We start from the raw sequence: 17,218 nt of genomic DNA on the forward strand, positions 1-17,218 counted from the left end.
AGTTCTTATCTCCTGACGCAACAAAATACAAACTTCAACGGAATACCATAGAATTTTACAAAAATATAAAGGGGTGCAAGATTTTGTTGTCCGAATGGGTCTCTCACAGGTTCATCTGTCGGCCAGATGTGGGTGTGAGTGCTCTTTGTAACGCATTATGGAATAACAAATATTATTGTTACTTTTCCCCTTTTTTAGCTCTATGCACTGTGAAGCGGGTATAAATGCAGGAAATAATATTGGAAGTAGGAATTATTATATCTTTCAAAGGTATAATGCGCAAATGATTTTTACAAAATTATTATACGCTTGATATTAAATGTGGAACTACAAAATAATATGATAACGCAAGTTTGCGCTGACATAAAAAAAACAAGTAGTAAAAGGAAATATGTCCTAGGCACTGAGAGATTCATTGCAAGAAAACGACACAAAATGACCACCCATTTGTTAGAATAAATCCTAAGAGCACTTCCCTTTTACTGTTCGAGCAGATGGTGCACTTCCTGCACTGCCCAGCAAATTAATGGAGCTGCTAACAAATGACAAGTCGAACAAAAAATGTCAAGTCAAAGCATTCAGGTTAGCAAGATGTTTCGTTCTGTATCCTGACTTTCCTCTCCTCTCTCCATAGAATTGCCGCGAAGAACAGCGTGGGAAATCAAGACAAGTATTTAAATAGAACCCCTAAACCCCCAAAATTAAAAAAATGTATAAAACCTCTATAGCAATTTTTAAAGCAACATTTTTTCTTTTTGTGTCAGTTTAGATAACCCAAATGTATGCTGAAATAGTCCGATAATGATTTTCTATTTAATTAAATTCAATTAATGCTTTTAGTTTCAAAAATTATTCAGACACCCGAGTTTGGCAAAGTCTGAAAATTTTTCTAAGTCATTCCTTGTCTGGGAATAAATATGGAATAATGAATAGGATTAATGTAGGACTAATCTTCAGGACTGTAAAAAGATATTCCTATATAATAATCCGCGAAATTTTTCAAAGTGTCTATTTCGACTATTCCAAGAAAATTACGAATATTTGAAAAATGCGACCACTCGAGGTTGTTTTCATGTTGAATATAATTAAAACCAGGCTTCATCCTCGTTGTCAATAAAAAAGAAATTCGTCGTCTTTATTCCTCGACTAGTTTTTTAACAAAGGGGTGGCTTAGAATTTTTTACATTTGCGGTCTTTGGAGCTTGCCTCATGAATAGGTGGGTGTTTGTAAGAATTGTATGGAATTTTTTGTGATTTTAGATGTGATATTATTGCATTGTTGTATTTGATTGTAATTGTAACTCATGATTAGGACGTTTGTGATGACGTCGAAACTGGTCGAGGAATCAAGACGACGAATTTATATTTTATTGACAACGAGGATGAAGCCTGGTTTTAATTATATTCAAAATTTACGAATATTCCAGAGAATATTTTATCAGAATGATCAGAGAATATTCTGTGACCTATTCAATACTAGTCCTAGAATAAATATTTTCTGATATTGTCACAACGTTCTGGATTAATCCGGATTAATTTTGGACAATAAATTTCCGGGCGGGAGTTTAAATTTAAACCGCACGCTGCAACAAAATATTTTATCAGGTTCTAATAAAGATAAGACCCCAACAAGTATAAGAAAAATATCAGTTTGGTAGGTTGGTACAGACTGCAGAGAGATGGAATTGTATATCTTGACCCCGCATCAAGGTTATAATGTTGATGCGTTTTGTGTGGATCTTGATAAGATACATAGATAACAGCCCCTTTTCTACTGGATAGCACACACAAAAGCTATAGAGGTCTGAGCGAGCCGCGCCGCCTTTTTTGCTCAAATTTTGAGTCGGGTACTATTTTAAAAACTGCGACTTCCATTGAAAAAATGCCGCTGTGAAGGTTTTCATGTACCGATTACTTTGCTAAAATTTCATTAAGATGGATTTTTTAAGAAATTCCATTATAATCTTAAAGTAAAAAATTGGAAATTTTCTTTTTCCTTACTTTTGCAACTCGAAATCTCGTGTTCTAACCACTATAATTGCAAAAAAATAACCCTTGTTGAACTAGTCTTCACCTTCCCTAAGCAACTGAAGGGTTTCGGGGTGTTTACCCTCCACCTCAAACCCTGAAGTTTCTACTTCATCGAAAAAGTAAAAAATTCTACGCCTATCTGGATTTTTATATAATATTTTGCATTAATTTAATTTAAAAAAAAAATCATGTTTTAGGTTAAATATTTTTAGGCCCACAGAGGAAGCATGATAAAAATTTTAATATCAAAATTGCAGCAACGGGGTTGAAAGGGGATGGGGTAAGCACTAGTGCGTTCTTCGGGAGCAAATTTTTCTCCCTGGGAGTCCCGGTCCCGAAAAAATGTTTCCTGTTACCGGAATTTCCTGGTGCCCTTACCAAATATTTTTCCCGGGAATTCCCGCTCCCGACTCTTATTTCCCGATCCTTCCCGCTCCCGATTTCCCGCCAAAAATTTTAAAATCGAAAGTAGACACCAGCAATGTGCGTTGATAATTTTTAATTCTTAGCTCTCATATTTACAAATACAAACTTACTATGATCTTTTATTTTCCGTGTTGAAGTTATAAATTATACTTTTCTTTAATAAAAAAATCCACGGAGGCAATTTTTACTGGTCAACGTTAAATACCAAGTTTTAAATAAAATTCAATTTTCTGTAGATGCAGAGATTACTAAAACAAAACCTAAAAAACTGCATTTGATTTAGATCAATAACTTTTCTCCCGATTATTTTAAGTGGCGTGAATCATCAATGAAAGAAAATTCTGTATTCTGTAATATTTTTAGTTGAAGTGAATGACAAAAAAGAAATATTACAGCTTGAACTCCGCAAATTGAAATTAGGACAGTTCATAAAGTTATCAAACTGTGAAAAATATCTAATATACAAAACATTCCTAACAATTTTTTTAATCATTCTAGGAAAATTAAAAGCGAGTTGTGAATATGAATTTTGACTAGGTTCCCAGGAATTCCCGCTCCCAGCAAAACTTTCCCGCTCCCGTCCCGACCGTGTCTCCCGCCTAAAAATTTGGGTCCTGGCGCCGGGAATTCCCGGGAGATTCCGGGAGTCCTGAGACATTCCCGTCCCGGCGAACGCACTAGTAAGCACCCCCTAAACACTTTTAGGTGCTTAGTGGCGGTCGAGACGAGTCTAACACGGTGGCTATTTTTTTTTGCAATTCTAATGTTTAGAACCCGACATTAGGAGTTTAAAAAAATGAAATTTTAACGATTCCTATCTATTTTTTTCGGTTTTTTGGTTTCTTTATTTGCACCGCCAAATCTCGGGTTCTAAGCATCATAATTACATAAACTACCCACTGTTGGGCTCGCCTCCACCTCCTCTGAGTACCTGAAGGGTGAAGGGATGTTTGCTCTGCTCCCCAAAGTTGACATATTACAGTTTACAGTGCGCAGTGAGCGACGCCAGCAAACGGTCTTTGCTTTTATCAAAATTTTAGCGCTGGGGATGAAAGGGGATGGGAGCATGCACCTTCTAAACCCTTCAGCTGCTCGGAAGCAAGAGGTCGAGATGAATCTAATGGTTGGTGGTTTTTGCAATTCTGACAATTAGAACCGGAGATTTGGAAGAAGTACAAATAACCCAAAAAATCGAAAAACGTCATGTTTTTTATTTTATTTTTGTAGTGGAATTTCTTGAAATCTAATAATAAAACCACTCCAAAATTATCAGCCTGCTAATTTTGCTGCGGCGAGAACTGTTCTGAACTAATTTTAATTTGAAAAGAAAAGGATATTTCTCGTTCCGTGTGAAAAAACCTGAAAACGACCAGATTCCAGTTTCCATTTTCGGTTCCCTGTCTTGAGATACGCTCTTTTTGTCTGATAGGAAAAAAACAAAAAAGCTAATTAATTTGTGAAACCTAATTATTACCATCTTAAAAAACAATTTTGGGAAAAAATTGTTAGAAAAAATCAATTCAGAAACGTGATTAATTTGTGATACTCGAGCCGCGCCGCGAGCCAGCAGCCGCCTATTTAGCTTATTATAGGCGAGCCGCCGCAGCCGCGAGATTTAGGCGGCTAAGCCGGTTTCGCCAGCAGCCGACAAAAATTGGGCAGCTCAAACCTCTAGCTATGAATGAACACGCGCTGAGCAATTTGCTCTTTTTATCACACCCCCACGGTGCGGGAATGAGTCGCTCCGCTCTCTGCCGACCAATGCGCCGCTTCAGCTTGAGCTCAGCTCTCACTCAGCTGTGGAAGCGAAAATAGTAAGCTGCCGTCCGTGCAAAAATCCGCATATTATCTCGTCGCTGTCGGCACAATCACGTGGAATCAGGTACAGCCGTCTTTGACACATAAATTAGCTGTCACTTGCGCTGCACACGTCGCTTAATCTGCTGGTGGTGCTGTTTGCTCGGTAGGAATTACGATGGCAGAAATTGGATTTTTGAAGCAAGAGCCAGGTTACGCGACCAAGGCAATCCATGAGGGTCAGGAGCCGAGTCAGTGGAATTCTAGGGCCATCGTCCCGCCGATTACCCTAGCCACCACCTTCGAGCAGGATGCCCCGGCAAAGCATAGGGTAAAATACACGTAATTCGTTTTTTCGAGTGCAGAAGGTAATCCCGAAGACGAGTTTTTATTTCTTATCTAAAAATCCAGCAAATAGAATTAAGCGTTAATCACAATTTGATATTGAAAATTCCCAAACATAGCATTATCGCTTGTTTTTCATAATTGAGCAGAGGTTTTTAATGGACTTTCAATAATTGACATGTTTGTCTTTTAAACCATTTTGTTCAAAGGTAATAACAATAAATCATTCACTCAGGTATTTTTCATGTATATATCTATGTTTTGCACGCAGATATATAGTGCGGAATGTGAAATAATGCGTGCACAACATTATGAAATACTTGAGTGAATATCTCCCTACTATATAATACCCGATCGGAACACACTTTTGAGCACGCAAGGGGCGGGGGTGGGGGTGGGGGGAGGGGGGGCCAAGTGCGGAAGTTGGGCAAGAGGTTTTTCCTCTGGGCCCCATAGGGGCCCGGTGGGCCCCTTCGAAGCAGGAGGCGTCCCTATCTCCTAATGTAAAAAAATGGGCAAATCGGGGCCGATCGTGCCGAAAGTCGGCATGTCGACGCGCGGTACCCGAAAAGTGAGGAAACAAGCGTAAAACCCGACATTTTTACCATAGGCGAATTTAAAAAAAAATAAAACGAAAAACGCCTTTTTCGAGGGTTCCCCGGGGGCGGCGGGGGCTGCGTGGGGGATGGAGGGTCGAAACCGGCGCCATCGGAAGCGGAATTTAACCCCGAGGTGGGCCCGCACCGGTTTTTGCCCGTACGTCCCATAGGAGCCGAGATATAAAAATAAAAAGCCGCAAAAACGTGGTTTGGACAATAATTATTTTTTTCGAGGGGCCCCCGCAGAGCCCCACGACGACGTACGGCCCGCCGCGACCCCTCATTCGACGCGGGCCGCGATTAGCTTCATTTTGATGTGCGGGTTTGTCATCCTGCTGCAACCGCACGGAAGGTGGAAGGGCAGAAAGGGTAAAAAACAGGCAAAAGTCGAAGCTCCCATAAGAATAACCCACGTTTTTCGAATGACCTGAGGAAAATTCCAAGATAGCCAAAAATTAAGTTTGCCCAAAAAACTAAGGCACAGCGAGTATGAAATCCGGGTGACCTCGTCAGGGTCACCGGTGACCCTTCAAAGTTGAAAAACGTCATTTTTCGGTACTCGGGGGCAACCCGCAATTTGAATATGGGCCCCAGGGCCCCCAAACTCGAGATTCGTGCAGGCGACGACTGGGGGAGGCCGACGGTGTGCGGAAAAGATTTTTCCGCCCCATAGCGAAAAAGTTATTAACCGGGCAAATTTTGCCCATTTTCCCTTCCACACCATTTGGGCAGGCATAACTTCGGACCTGAGAAAAAATTCAAAAAAATGGCTCTAGAGTCGATGCGGAATTTATCCCCGAACATTTTAAGACCGAATTCGACCTGATCGGTTGAAAACCCTGGGACGAGTAGGCTTTGGCGCGCGGCGCGGAAGGGTTTTTTAGCTCCCATAAGCTTAACATGGGAAATAAGAATTCGGATTTCGGGCCGAAAAAAATTATTTTGGGCCGCGATTGCTGTGCCACGCTCTTCCGCCCGGCGAAGAGTCCCCGCAAACCGAATTTGGCGGAAATCCGTGCCATAGGCGAATTACGGCGGCGCATCGAACATCCGCGATTTCCCCAGCACGAAAATGAACAGGCTGAAAAAACGCGCATCGGCGCCGCGGAGCCGCCCGCCGCTGAATCTCGAATTTGACCATCGCAAACCCACGGCTGGGTGCGCGGGGGTCTGAATCCAAATTTTTACCATCGTAGCTCCTCCAAAATTCGATTTAGAGGCGATTTTCGGTTTTGGGTGTGCAAAACGTGTGCACGGCGGCAGCGTGCTGCGGCGCGGCACCGTGCCGCACACATTTATTTTTGCCAAAATTCGAGTATTAGCCGCAGAATCGACCGCGACCTCTCATTCGAAAGGGCCCGCCGAGCGCTTCAACCTGGCGCGGTCAAACGACCTTCCCCAGGGTCCCCCGACCTGAGACCCTTCCGCAGGCAGAATTTAACCGCGTTTTCCGCTTTTCCCACCAAGTTTGACGCTGCTTTGCGTCCACCGGCCGCACTTCGGACCACCAACCTTCCCCAGGTCGCCAACCCTGAGCACCTTCACTGCGCGATTCGGCCGGCCGCAACCACTCACTTAGCTTCTTTTGGCGCATTTAGAGTGCGAAGAAGTGCGAATCGAACTCGCGCGGGCGGAGCAGCGTGCATTGCAGGCGCATTTCGCCCGCTGCAAACACACATTCTGCGGCGCGGCACACTGCCGCACGGATTTATTTTTGCCAAAATTCGAGTATTCGCCGCAGAATCGACCGCGACCCCTCATTCGAAAACGCCCGCCGAGCGCTTTAACCTGAAGCATCCGGCCGCCCTTCCCCAGGGTCCCCCGACCTGAGACCCTCCCGCAGGCCGAATTTAACCGCGTTTTCTGCGTTTTCCACCAAGTTTGAGGCAGCTTTTCGCCAACCAGCCGCACTTCAAACCACAACCCTTCCCCAGGTCGCCCACCCTGAGCACCTTCACTGCGCGATTCGGCCGGCCGCATCCACTCATTTCGCTTCCTTTGGCGCATATAGAGTGCGAAAAAGTGCGAATCGCGTTCGCGCAGGCGGCGCAGCGTGCACTGCAGATGCATTTCGCCGGCCGCACGGATTTATTATTGCCAAAATTCGAGTTTTCGCCGCACGGTCGACCGCGACCCCTCATTCCAAAGCGCCCGCCGAACGCTTTAACCTGACGCAACCGGCCGCCATTCCCCAGGGTCCCCCGACCTGAGATTCTTCCGCAGGCCAAATTTAACCGCGTTTTCGGCGTTTTCCACCAACTTTGCCGCTGCATTTCGTTAATTAGCCGCACTTCGGACCACACACCTTCCCCAGGCCGCCCACCCTGAGCACTTTCACTGCGCGATTCAGCCGGCCGCGACCACTCATTTCGCTTCCTTTGGCGCATTTAGAGTGCGTAAAACTGCGAATCGCGTTCGCGCAAGCGGCGCAGCGTGCACTGCAGGCGCGTTTCGCCCGCCGCACGGATTTATTTTTGCCAAAATTCGAGTTTTCGCCGCACGGTCAACCGCGACCCCTCATTCGAAAGCGCCCGCCGAGCGCTTTAACCTGAGGCAACCGGCCGCCCATCCCCAGGGTCCCCCGACCTGAGACCCTCCCGCAGGCAGAATTCAATCGCGATTTTCGGAATTTTGAGGCAAGTTTGAGGCACCTTTGCGTCGACCAGCCGCACTTCAAACCACCAACCTTCCCCAGGCCGCACACCCTGAGCACCTTCACTGCGCGATTCAGAAGCCCGCAACCACTCATTTCGCTTCCTTTGGCGCATTTAGAGTGCGAAAAAGTGCATTTCGCATTCGCGCGGGCGAGCGGCGAAGCACTGCAGGCGCATTTCACCCGCCGCACGGATTCTTTTTTGCCAAAATTTGAGTATTTGCCGCAGAATCGACCGCGACCCCTCATTCGAAAGGGCCCGCCGAGCGCTTACACCTGGCACGGTCAAACGACCTTCCCCAGGGTCCCCCGACCTGAGACCCTCCCGCAGGCCGAATTTAACCGCGTTTTCGGCGTTTTCCACCAAGTTTGCCGCTGCATTTCGTTAAATAGCCGCACTTCGGACCACCAACCTTCCCCAGGTCGCCCACCCTGAGCACTTTCACTGCGCGATTCGGCCGCCCGCAACCACTCATTTCGCTTCGTTCTTCGCATTTAGACGACGTAAAAGTGCGAATCGCATTCGCCCGCCGCACAAGACACATTCAAAATCATTTTTTCGCCGTAATTCGAGTATCCATCGCAGCGTCGACCACGACCCCTCATTCGAAAGCGCCCGCCGAGATCTTCAACCCGCCGCGATCGGCCGACCTCTTCTCAGGGTCCCCCGACCTGAAATCCTCGAATTGACCGTCACGGTCTTTGCCGCACGACCAACGGACCGGCGGAGCGATTTTCGCGCGCGACCCCTCCCCGGAGGCGTCTCACCTTCGCGCGCACCCCCAAACCACCCCGGCCGACCTTTCTCAGGGTCCCCCGACCTGAAACCATGGAATTGAGCGCCACGGTCTCCGCCGCGCGACCAACCGACCGGCGGACCGATTTTCGCGCGCGACCCCTCTCCGGAGGGTTCTCGCCGTGGCGCGCACCCCCTCTACCTCCCCTGCGACCTTTCTCAGGGTGGCCGACCTGAAATCTCTCATTGTGCCGCCTTTCTCGTCGTTTCCGGCGCCGAAGGCGCCGTCGGCCCCCTCCGGTGCTCGGGGGGGCCCCGGAGCGCCCCCGCTCGGTGTTTGGGGGGGTGGTAGTTGCCGCCCACCCCCGAGTAAACCCCCAACACCGACGCGAAGCGCTACAGCGCTTGTTTGGAATACATAATATAACACAAAGTTAAAAAAAAAATATTTTTGTATTTAATTATAAGAAAAGCAGATGACGCAACGCTCGATAAAAGTGTCAGTAAATTAATGTGGTAAATTATAGGGCTATGAGTACGGCCGCAGCGGAAATCCGTCTCGCAATGTACTGGAAAAATGCCTTGCTGCTCTAGATGGAGCAAAGCACGGTAAAATTAATATTTTTCATCTTGTATAGGAATGTTATTTTAACTCAATTCAACAGGATTGTGCTTTTCCTCTGGCCTGGGAGCCACTACCGGGCTGGTCCACTTGTTGAGCGGCGGCGACCATCTTCTTTCCGTAGACGACGTTTATGGCGGCACCGGGCGCTACTTCAGGCAGTGTGCAACCAAATTTGGAATCCAAGTCGACTTTGTTGACGCCACCAAATTGGAGCTTTTGGAAAAGGCGATCAAGCCTAATACCAAGGTTGATTAATTGCACTACATGAGAAGGAAAACATTTTAATTAATATAATTAAATAGATGGTGTGGATCGAGTCGCCGACAAACCCACTGATGAAGGTAATCGACATCAAAGCTGTTTCCGATATCTGCAAGCAACACCCGGACATCATCCTCGTCGTGGACAACACCTTCCTCACTTCGTACTTCCAAGTAAAAATAGCTTAGCTACTGGCTTGCGAAAAATGCATAATTTGAACTCTCTAGCGGCCCTTGTCACTTGGAGCTGACGTTGTTATCTACTCGCTGACCAAGTACATGAACGGCCATGCTGATGTAATCATGGGCGCTGTTACGACCAGCAATGATCAGCTGCATGACCGTCTCCGCTTCATCCAGAATGGTAAAATTTCTCTGACTCCCTGAATAACCCCAAACTTTAAATGAAATTGTTATTTTTAAATTCGTTTGAATTATATTAATTGAAACTGAATTTCCATCAGCTGCTGGAATCGTGCCTTCGCCATTTGACTGCTACATGGTGAACCGCAGTCTGAAGACGCTGGAGCTGCGCATGCGGCAGCACATGACCAACGGGTTGGCGGTGGCCAGGGCGCTGGAGGCCCATCCGCAGGTGGAGAAGGTGCTGCACCCAGCCCTGCCCAGCCACCCCCAGCATGAGATCGCCAAGAATCAGTGCTACGGCCACAGCGCCATCTTTTCCTTCTACATCAAGGGAGGAATCGAGCATTCCAATGCCTTCCTCAAGAACCTGAAACTCTTCTACCTGGCCGAGAGCCTTGGAGGATTTGAGAGTCTTGCTGAGCTTCCGTAAATAGATCGATTGGAGTTAAATGAGTGCGGTATTAAGTCGGGCAAATATTTTAGATGCGTCATGACCCACGCGTCTGTTCCTGAAGAAGCACGGAAGGAACTGGGAATTTCCGATACCTTGGTTCGGCTCTCAGTCGGTCTCGAAAACCCAGAAGATCTGGTCGCAGATGTCAAACAAGCTCTGGACGTTGTGGTAAGGAAGAGTTGAAAAATAATTAAAGGCTCAATTTTAATATAAATAATATTATTTCTCTTGCAGGCTGCCATGAAGTAAGCAGGCATGACATACATCGTCACAATTTTTTAAAGAAAATTTGATTGCTACAAAATAAAAAATGAATGTTGATACTTTTGGAAAATCTGATTTTAATTGCCTACTTTACTCAAGAAGTGCCGCTTTAGGTTTTGTGTTACGCTCGCACAGATCTATAATACCAGAGAGGAGAGACGACCGCTGGTCTAGTGACAGTGCAGGGTAGCAGCGGTCAATGTGAATTCTAGCACTCTCCACTACCTGCAATATAAATTAAATGCATTACGACCGAAACCACTTCATTTCAAAATTACCTTTTCAAGATAAGTGACAGTGGAATTGGGGAAAGTCGGCTGGTCGAACGGCACAACAGCACTACCTTGATCATGGTCCATTTGCAAGAAGACATCTTCAATTCTGCGCAACAGACTTTCGCTGTAACTCTGGCTAGGCGCCACCATTACAGGGAATTGGTACGGTTTCGTGTCTCCCTCTTCCTCTGTCATGGTCAAGCACCTGGAGATGAAATTTAACTGATTATATCAAAATATCACGCAATAATTCGTCATTACTTGTAACTGGAAGCCAAGGTTTTGTTGCCATTGTAGTAAGGCGCGACAATCATCCCCACAAATGGAGCATCAGTCTTTTCGAACCAGTTCTGGACTCGCACTTGCGTTTCCATGTCTTGCACAGATGGATTTGGCAGGAAGGTGGGATGTGAGTGGTACCAACCAACCACTTCCAAGCCAGCGTACTGGATTACCTCGCTTGCTTCTGTTTGAGACACTGAAAGCAAATTTCCACCCAGAAATTAATTTTATTCCTTTATAATCACAGCTGAAATACATTTAAAATTGGCAAAGAAAAAAACATTGACAAATTTGATTTATTTGTTATTCATGCTGCTTCTATTGTGAGTCAAATTAAAATTTACCTGGGCACATGTCGCATTGTACTCCGGTGCTCTGGCTTTTGCAAGCAACTGCCCTTGAGATGTGTAGCTTTTTAGTCCTTGCGTCAAAGCTGCCACCCAAAAGGCCGATGACCTCTGACCTGCTTGAATGTGCGTGAACGTCCATCAAGAGCAGAGCTCCAATGTCAAGAATGACGGAGAAGGGCGCCTGCAAAAAATACGTTATCTTTGTTCTCAACTGGTGTTGCAACAAAGCTTACTTTGTGGTGGTCAGAAAACTTGTGGCAGTAGACCAGCCTGTGGTGTTCGTTTTGGGGACTCTTCTTGCCTTTGCCGCATTTGGTGTTTGATTGCTCTTTGTACACTTTGGTGAGGATGGCACTACCATGCTCGTCGTGGGTGATGGTGTAGCCTCCTTCTCCATCAGAGTCCTAATGTACATGTCAAAATTAAATCAAATTACTTAAAAATGGCATGTCTTTGTTGTGATACTTTTGTTTGAAAATTCCAAATCACAAAGGAAGGAACTTCTACAATTTATAAGCTACATTTCCTTTGATTTATTGCAAGCCAACAAATAATAACAGCTTTGAAAATATTAAAATAAAGTTGAAATTTGACTTTAACCCGCAAGGGATTTTTTAAACAAGCCTATGACACAATAACTTAGAATACGGATGAGAAATTAAATTTACAAACCATTTGCTCTACCCGTTTCTTCCTTGGTCTCGTTCCATCAGATCTCAAAGTCAATGGCTTGGACTCCATCCTCACTTTGGCCGCCACACTGACAACTTTCTTGTTTCCCGTGGGTATGACAATTGGCTTGTACATAGCTTGCTCTGGAAAATATAAGTCAGGAATCACTGCCATTACAGGAAGATTGGTAAATATACCGCATCCAAAGTTGATGGCGCCAATTTGCTCCAGGTACGCGTGTATTCTTCCAATCGCATTTACGTCACCACAATTTTTCAGACCATTTCGTACTTGAGTTTTACTCACAAAAGTAGGTTTGCAATCCTTCCAGATTTCCAAAATGTGATTTCTGATCTGTAATTCAGACAACGCGTTATTAATTAAAACCTAATGAACCACGAATATTCGTACCTTCAGGTATCGAGCAGGTGTTTTAGTTGGCCGTCCAGTGAAAAACTCAAAGTGGACAGCTTTTTCCTCATCAGTGATGACGTCTAGGTCCATGACCAACTCTTGGGTGGGAATTGAAAAGTTGAAAACCTTCTCTGTTTCTACAGGCGGCTTTTCTTCATAGTCATAGCTAACTTTATCTTCTAGATCAGACTTTGACTCACACTTTACTTCTATTTCCGGCTCCTGCACAATTGGCACACTTTGAGCAGCAGACTCCACTTGGTCACTTGTAACAGTCACTTTAGGTAACATTAAATCACCCCCCTCATCGTCATCAATGTCAATTTCACTATCCTCAGAGTCCTCTGTCGACTTTTGGATTCGGATCAATTCCTCCCCTTCAGATACGAAAATTATTGGGCCAGTGGGTTTTCTTTCATCTATACTCTCAGTGATGATAGATTCCAGGATTTCTTCCTCCTCTTCTGGACAAATACCTGGATCTGGTGGCTCCTGTTCTGCCACTGGCACCATCAAGCTTTCCGTTTTCTTTGGCCTGCCTTTCTTTGTTGGAAATTTCAATTGTACTTTTGCAGACCTTGGCTTGTTAACCTGAGTTGGTCTCAGGCTGTTAGCCACCTTTTTCTGCCTTTTCGCAGGTGGACTTGGCGATGTAGGCGACGTGTCTACAAAATCAATTTCATCATGACTACTCTGATTTGTGTTAATAAATTTATAAATACCTATGACTGTCAGTTGGGCTGTTGTGACAACAGAAATGACCTCCTCCATCGAAGCTGGGATAGCCATGTCATCATACAATTCGGTGTAAGTGAAACTTGGCGTTGTTTTCGACTCAACGTCCAGCGAGGTAGACTCGATGACTTCCTCTTCGTGCTCAGACGACTCAGACACTCTGAATGCTTCACTTAGACCCATGATTGCCGCCTGGGATCGGACCTGAAGCGGTGTTTTCGTCCCGACAAACTGGGACACTCTGGTCCAGCTCCTTCCGAACAGTTCCTGGAACAAAATCTTAGAACCACGAAAGCAAACGGGCTAATTATATGCATTACTGTGCCTTTCTCCAAGAGACTCTTCTCCCTCTCTGACCAGCTGTCGTGTTCCTCCCAAGGACTGGTGAGGCTGGACCTCTCCTCGGTGACCGCCGGTGAGCACCTCTGCCGCTCATCCAGGGTGGGCGACAGCCAACAGTGCTGGGACGACTCGAGCAGCCAAGACGGGTTGATGCAGTCCTGCAAAAGCTGGTCGGCACTCTGTGCGCCCAAAACGCTTCCATCGTAGCATGAACTTCTGCAAAAAAATTAATAAAGTCTTAGCTCTTTTCGGCTCTTTACAAAGTCGCAATGCACATAGTAGGAAATTTTAAAAACGATCAACAAATGTATGCGGTTTACTCTGTCATAGGATTTATACATATTTAACGCTATATTTTCAGTAAACTGATGAAAAAAATTTAGTTGTGGAGAAGAAAACTAGTGCTTTCATCATTAAACACTGCCAAAAATTACAACATTAGAAAATAAACAAACTGACAGTCCGCGTCACCGCCCTGTTTGTAACTCGTTGGTAATTTATATAAACTCAGTTAGTAGTCACAAAAATACGATATACTTGAAAAATGATAAGTGTATTACAGATTGCATAGATTGGAAACGAACATTCTGCTGTCTTCCTTTTGGAAAAGGTTTTCAAAAGGAAAATCTCCGAGAATATCAACTTCGTCCTCGTCCGCCATGTTTGCCTTCTCCTGAGAATAAAGATTCAAACGCAAGAGGCGCCAAACACACATGCAAACACTACCACCTTAAGGCATACAGTATTATAGCGAAAATAATACCGTTGCTAAACCGAGACAATTAAGAAGAGTTTTAGTTTTGTTTAACAAAATTTTATTCTGATTTAAGGAAGCAAATAACCTCAGACATCTTGCTCTTAAAAAATAGCTCAAAATATAATGTTATCTTAAACCTCTTTTATCAATTTAAGCATACAAATTTTTATTTTCTCACAGAAAATACGCTCATAACTCTAGTTTTGATTGGAACCACTCGTTTGCGACAAAAATTATTCAAATGACAAACAATTGTTTAGTAATTTGATATTTATACATTAAATAAATTTATTCATTAAATTGCTTGAAAATCTAAGTTTAAACCAATGAAGACAATCAGCAGTTAAGTTTAAGAAGTACAAACATTTTTATTCTTCCCCCAATGAATGCAATTGAACATCTCAATTCTTGAATGCCGCTTCAAGGGCTTGGTCAACATCGGTGATGATATCTTGAATCTCTTCAATTCCAACTGAGAAGCGAATCAAGTTGTCGGTGATGCCGACTTTGCGTTTTTCCTCTTCCGAAAGATATTTGTGGGAGAGCGAGCATCTGATGAAATCAAATAATTAAAAATAAAACATTTTCCTCGTTAAGACACTCACGGCGCTTCTGCAAGGCTATCACAGCCTCCAAGACTGCCGGCGTATGTCACCAATTTAAGAGCCTTCAGGAACTTTGATGCCTCCTTTTCGCCAGCTCCTGATTGCAAATAAAATATGAATTTTCTTTATTTAATGTTATAAATTCAACCTTTGATGGTGAAAGCCAACATTCCAGAATAACCAGTAGCCTGCTTTTTCAGCAACTCGTGGTCGGGATGATCAGGCAAGCCTTAATTACTGAACATTAGTTTATAATGGTGACTAATTTTTTCAACTTTTCACCAGGGTGGAAGACCTTCTCAATTCTTGGGTTGTTTTTCAGGTGATTGGCTAGCTGTATGCCATTAGCCATGTGTTGCTTCATGCGAATGGCCAAAGTCTTCAGGCCTCTCAATGCGAGATAGCAGTCAAAAGGTCCAGGTACAGCACCACCATCTGAATTTTAAAGAGCAATCGGAAGTTGTGAAATTCATTTGAAATTAATTAACTAAACGAATTGATTTTGTATTAAAATAAAAATATTCTGATCCAATTGAATACCAGACAAATGTAACAATTAAAAACAATTGCTTTTCTAACTTCACCCAATATATATCACTGAAACATTAATAAATAAATAAAACTTACGTTGTTGAATGTCCCTCAGTTTGATGTGCACGTTATCATCATTGAGCACCAAGAGTCCCATGATTACATCACTGTGTCCATTTAAGTATTTGGTCATGGAGTGCATGACGATGTCCACTCCCAGGTTCAAAGGTTTCTGTTGATTGTCAAAAATAATCGCACTTTAATTAATTTAAACTTTTCAAACCAAAAAATATGGTGTCATGAAAGTGTTGTCAGAGACAACCAGCACGCCAGGCCGCTTGTGGCTGATATCAGCTAGCCTCTTCGCGTCGACCACTTTGCACATCGGATTTGTCGTGATCTCGAACCACACCATCTATAAAAAATTTCACAATCGTGAAAGGGTGCAAGCGAAATTTTTCCTTTTCCATCAGCACCCTGGTATTGGGCTTCAAAAGTTTCTCAAACTCGTTCAAGTTGCCAGCGTCAAAGAATTCCAAATCGACTCCTTTTTCCTCGGCCACCATCTTCATGAGGTGGAGGGTGCCGCCGTAGACGTCAAAGGCGCACAATAAGTGGTCGCCATTCTTCAAAATGCTCAACATTGACCAGGTTGCAGCGCAGCCCGAGGCGAAGGTGAGGGCTGTCACACGTCAAATCATTATTTTTTCACACCTCGCAAAATAAATAATTTTACCAGGGAGTGGATTTTTCGGATTTTTCGACGCAAAAATTATTTTAATCGATTGTTCTCATTTTATTTGATTGTTAATACTTCTGCCTACCGTGTTTTCCATTTTCGATCGCGGCCAAGCAACCTTCAAGATTGTTGCGGGTAGGATTTCCCCATCGACCGTATTGGAATCCCTATTGACACACCAATATCAAAACATGTATTTACAATTATCTCAAAATATTATACACCTAAAATAAAGCAAAGTTTGCCTCGACCGCTTGAGATCGTTCAATTAATCATATAAATACCGTGGAGTAGTCAGATCCGCATAGCTTGTATGTGGAAGCCGTGAAAATAGGAGTGACAACTGCCCCCGAGTTCCACTGGTCAGGAGACTGGTGCGCGTGAATGGCAAGGGTGGCGAACCCTGTCTCGAGGGGCAAATAACCTTCGTTTGACATGTTACTCTTGCAGCAATCAAATGAACACTAAAAAGACTTTTTCTGTACACGGTCGCAAGATTGATGACCCCTCATTTGTATCAGAAACCTTGAGTACGAAAATTGATAAGATTTGTTGCTGAGCTGAGACACATAAAAATCAATTGGGAGGAGCGCAGCTATAATCATACCATCAAAATATCCAAGAATAGAAACGAATAAAGATAATTCTTTTCAGCGCTCTTGAAAATCGACGAATATTGACTTCATTTAAAAAAAATAAGTATTTAAATAAATATCTTTGGTCTCATCAAGAGGGATGAAAACTCAGGAATGGAAAAAGGAAATAGCGATGCGCGAAGACCACCCGCAGATATTGGACGAAAATGTGTTGAGAGCCAAATGGTGCCATATTATGTGAGCATGCGAGAAGAGGTAATATCACGCGTACTCGAGTGAAATCGTTAAATCTGTTTAATATTCGGCCGTTTTGTAAACAGAAAAATCGAAAAGTGTGCTCGCGCCCGCGTCGGTCCGCTCGCAT

General features: G+C 44.2%; 3 protein-coding genes across 4 annotated transcripts; 1 reads left to right on the forward strand and 2 right to left on the reverse strand.

The window, feature by feature from the left end:
* The first annotated feature begins 4,202 nt into the window (after window positions 1–4,202).
* Window positions 4,203–10,626, forward strand: Cth (Cystathionine gamma-lyase). Its single transcript, XM_065487203.1, has 9 exons — window positions 4,203–4,339; window positions 4,425–4,585; window positions 9,115–9,196; window positions 9,253–9,458; window positions 9,515–9,646; window positions 9,701–9,836; window positions 9,937–10,264; window positions 10,322–10,460; window positions 10,527–10,626. Exons 2-9 carry the CDS (start codon window positions 4,433–4,435, stop codon window positions 10,539–10,541), a joined length of 1,191 nt encoding a protein of 396 aa, XP_065343275.1. The 5' UTR covers window positions 4,203–4,339; window positions 4,425–4,432; the 3' UTR covers window positions 10,542–10,626.
* Window positions 10,610–14,304, reverse strand: LOC135941560 (histone H2A deubiquitinase MYSM1-like). Of its 2 annotated transcripts, none has more exons than XM_065487191.1 (11): window positions 14,211–14,304; window positions 13,605–13,842; window positions 13,272–13,551; window positions 12,547–13,214; window positions 12,333–12,489; window positions 12,136–12,278; window positions 11,697–11,867; window positions 11,458–11,644; window positions 11,093–11,309; window positions 10,835–11,036; window positions 10,610–10,781 (listed from the first exon to the last, which is right to left on the reverse strand). In XM_065487191.1, the coding sequence occupies exons 1-11, from the start codon at window positions 14,285–14,287 to the stop codon at window positions 10,647–10,649; spliced, it is 2,475 nt and encodes an 824-aa protein (XP_065343263.1). In that variant the 5' UTR covers window positions 14,288–14,304; the 3' UTR covers window positions 10,610–10,646. The 2 variants fall into 2 exon arrangements, with proteins under 2 accessions (XP_065343263.1, XP_065343254.1); XM_065487182.1 differs by having other exon boundaries at window positions 14,187–14,304.
* Window positions 14,305–14,726: 422 nt separating this feature from the next.
* On the reverse strand, window positions 14,727–16,751 carry LOC135948224 (cystathionine gamma-lyase-like). The gene is made up of 9 exons (XM_065497393.1): window positions 16,543–16,751; window positions 16,344–16,425; window positions 15,996–16,201; window positions 15,803–15,934; window positions 15,616–15,751; window positions 15,271–15,423; window positions 15,137–15,217; window positions 14,989–15,085; window positions 14,727–14,935 (listed from the first exon to the last, which is right to left on the reverse strand). The coding sequence occupies exons 1-9, from the start codon at window positions 16,693–16,695 to the stop codon at window positions 14,785–14,787; spliced, it is 1,191 nt and encodes a 396-aa protein (XP_065353465.1). The 5' UTR covers window positions 16,696–16,751; the 3' UTR covers window positions 14,727–14,784.
* Between the last annotated feature and the right edge of the window lie 467 nt (window positions 16,752–17,218).

This window comes from Cloeon dipterum, chromosome 1 (assembly GCF_949628265.1).
Source record: "Cloeon dipterum chromosome 1, ieCloDipt1.1, whole genome shotgun sequence".
NCBI classification, from domain to species: domain Eukaryota; kingdom Metazoa; phylum Arthropoda; class Insecta; order Ephemeroptera; family Baetidae; genus Cloeon; species Cloeon dipterum.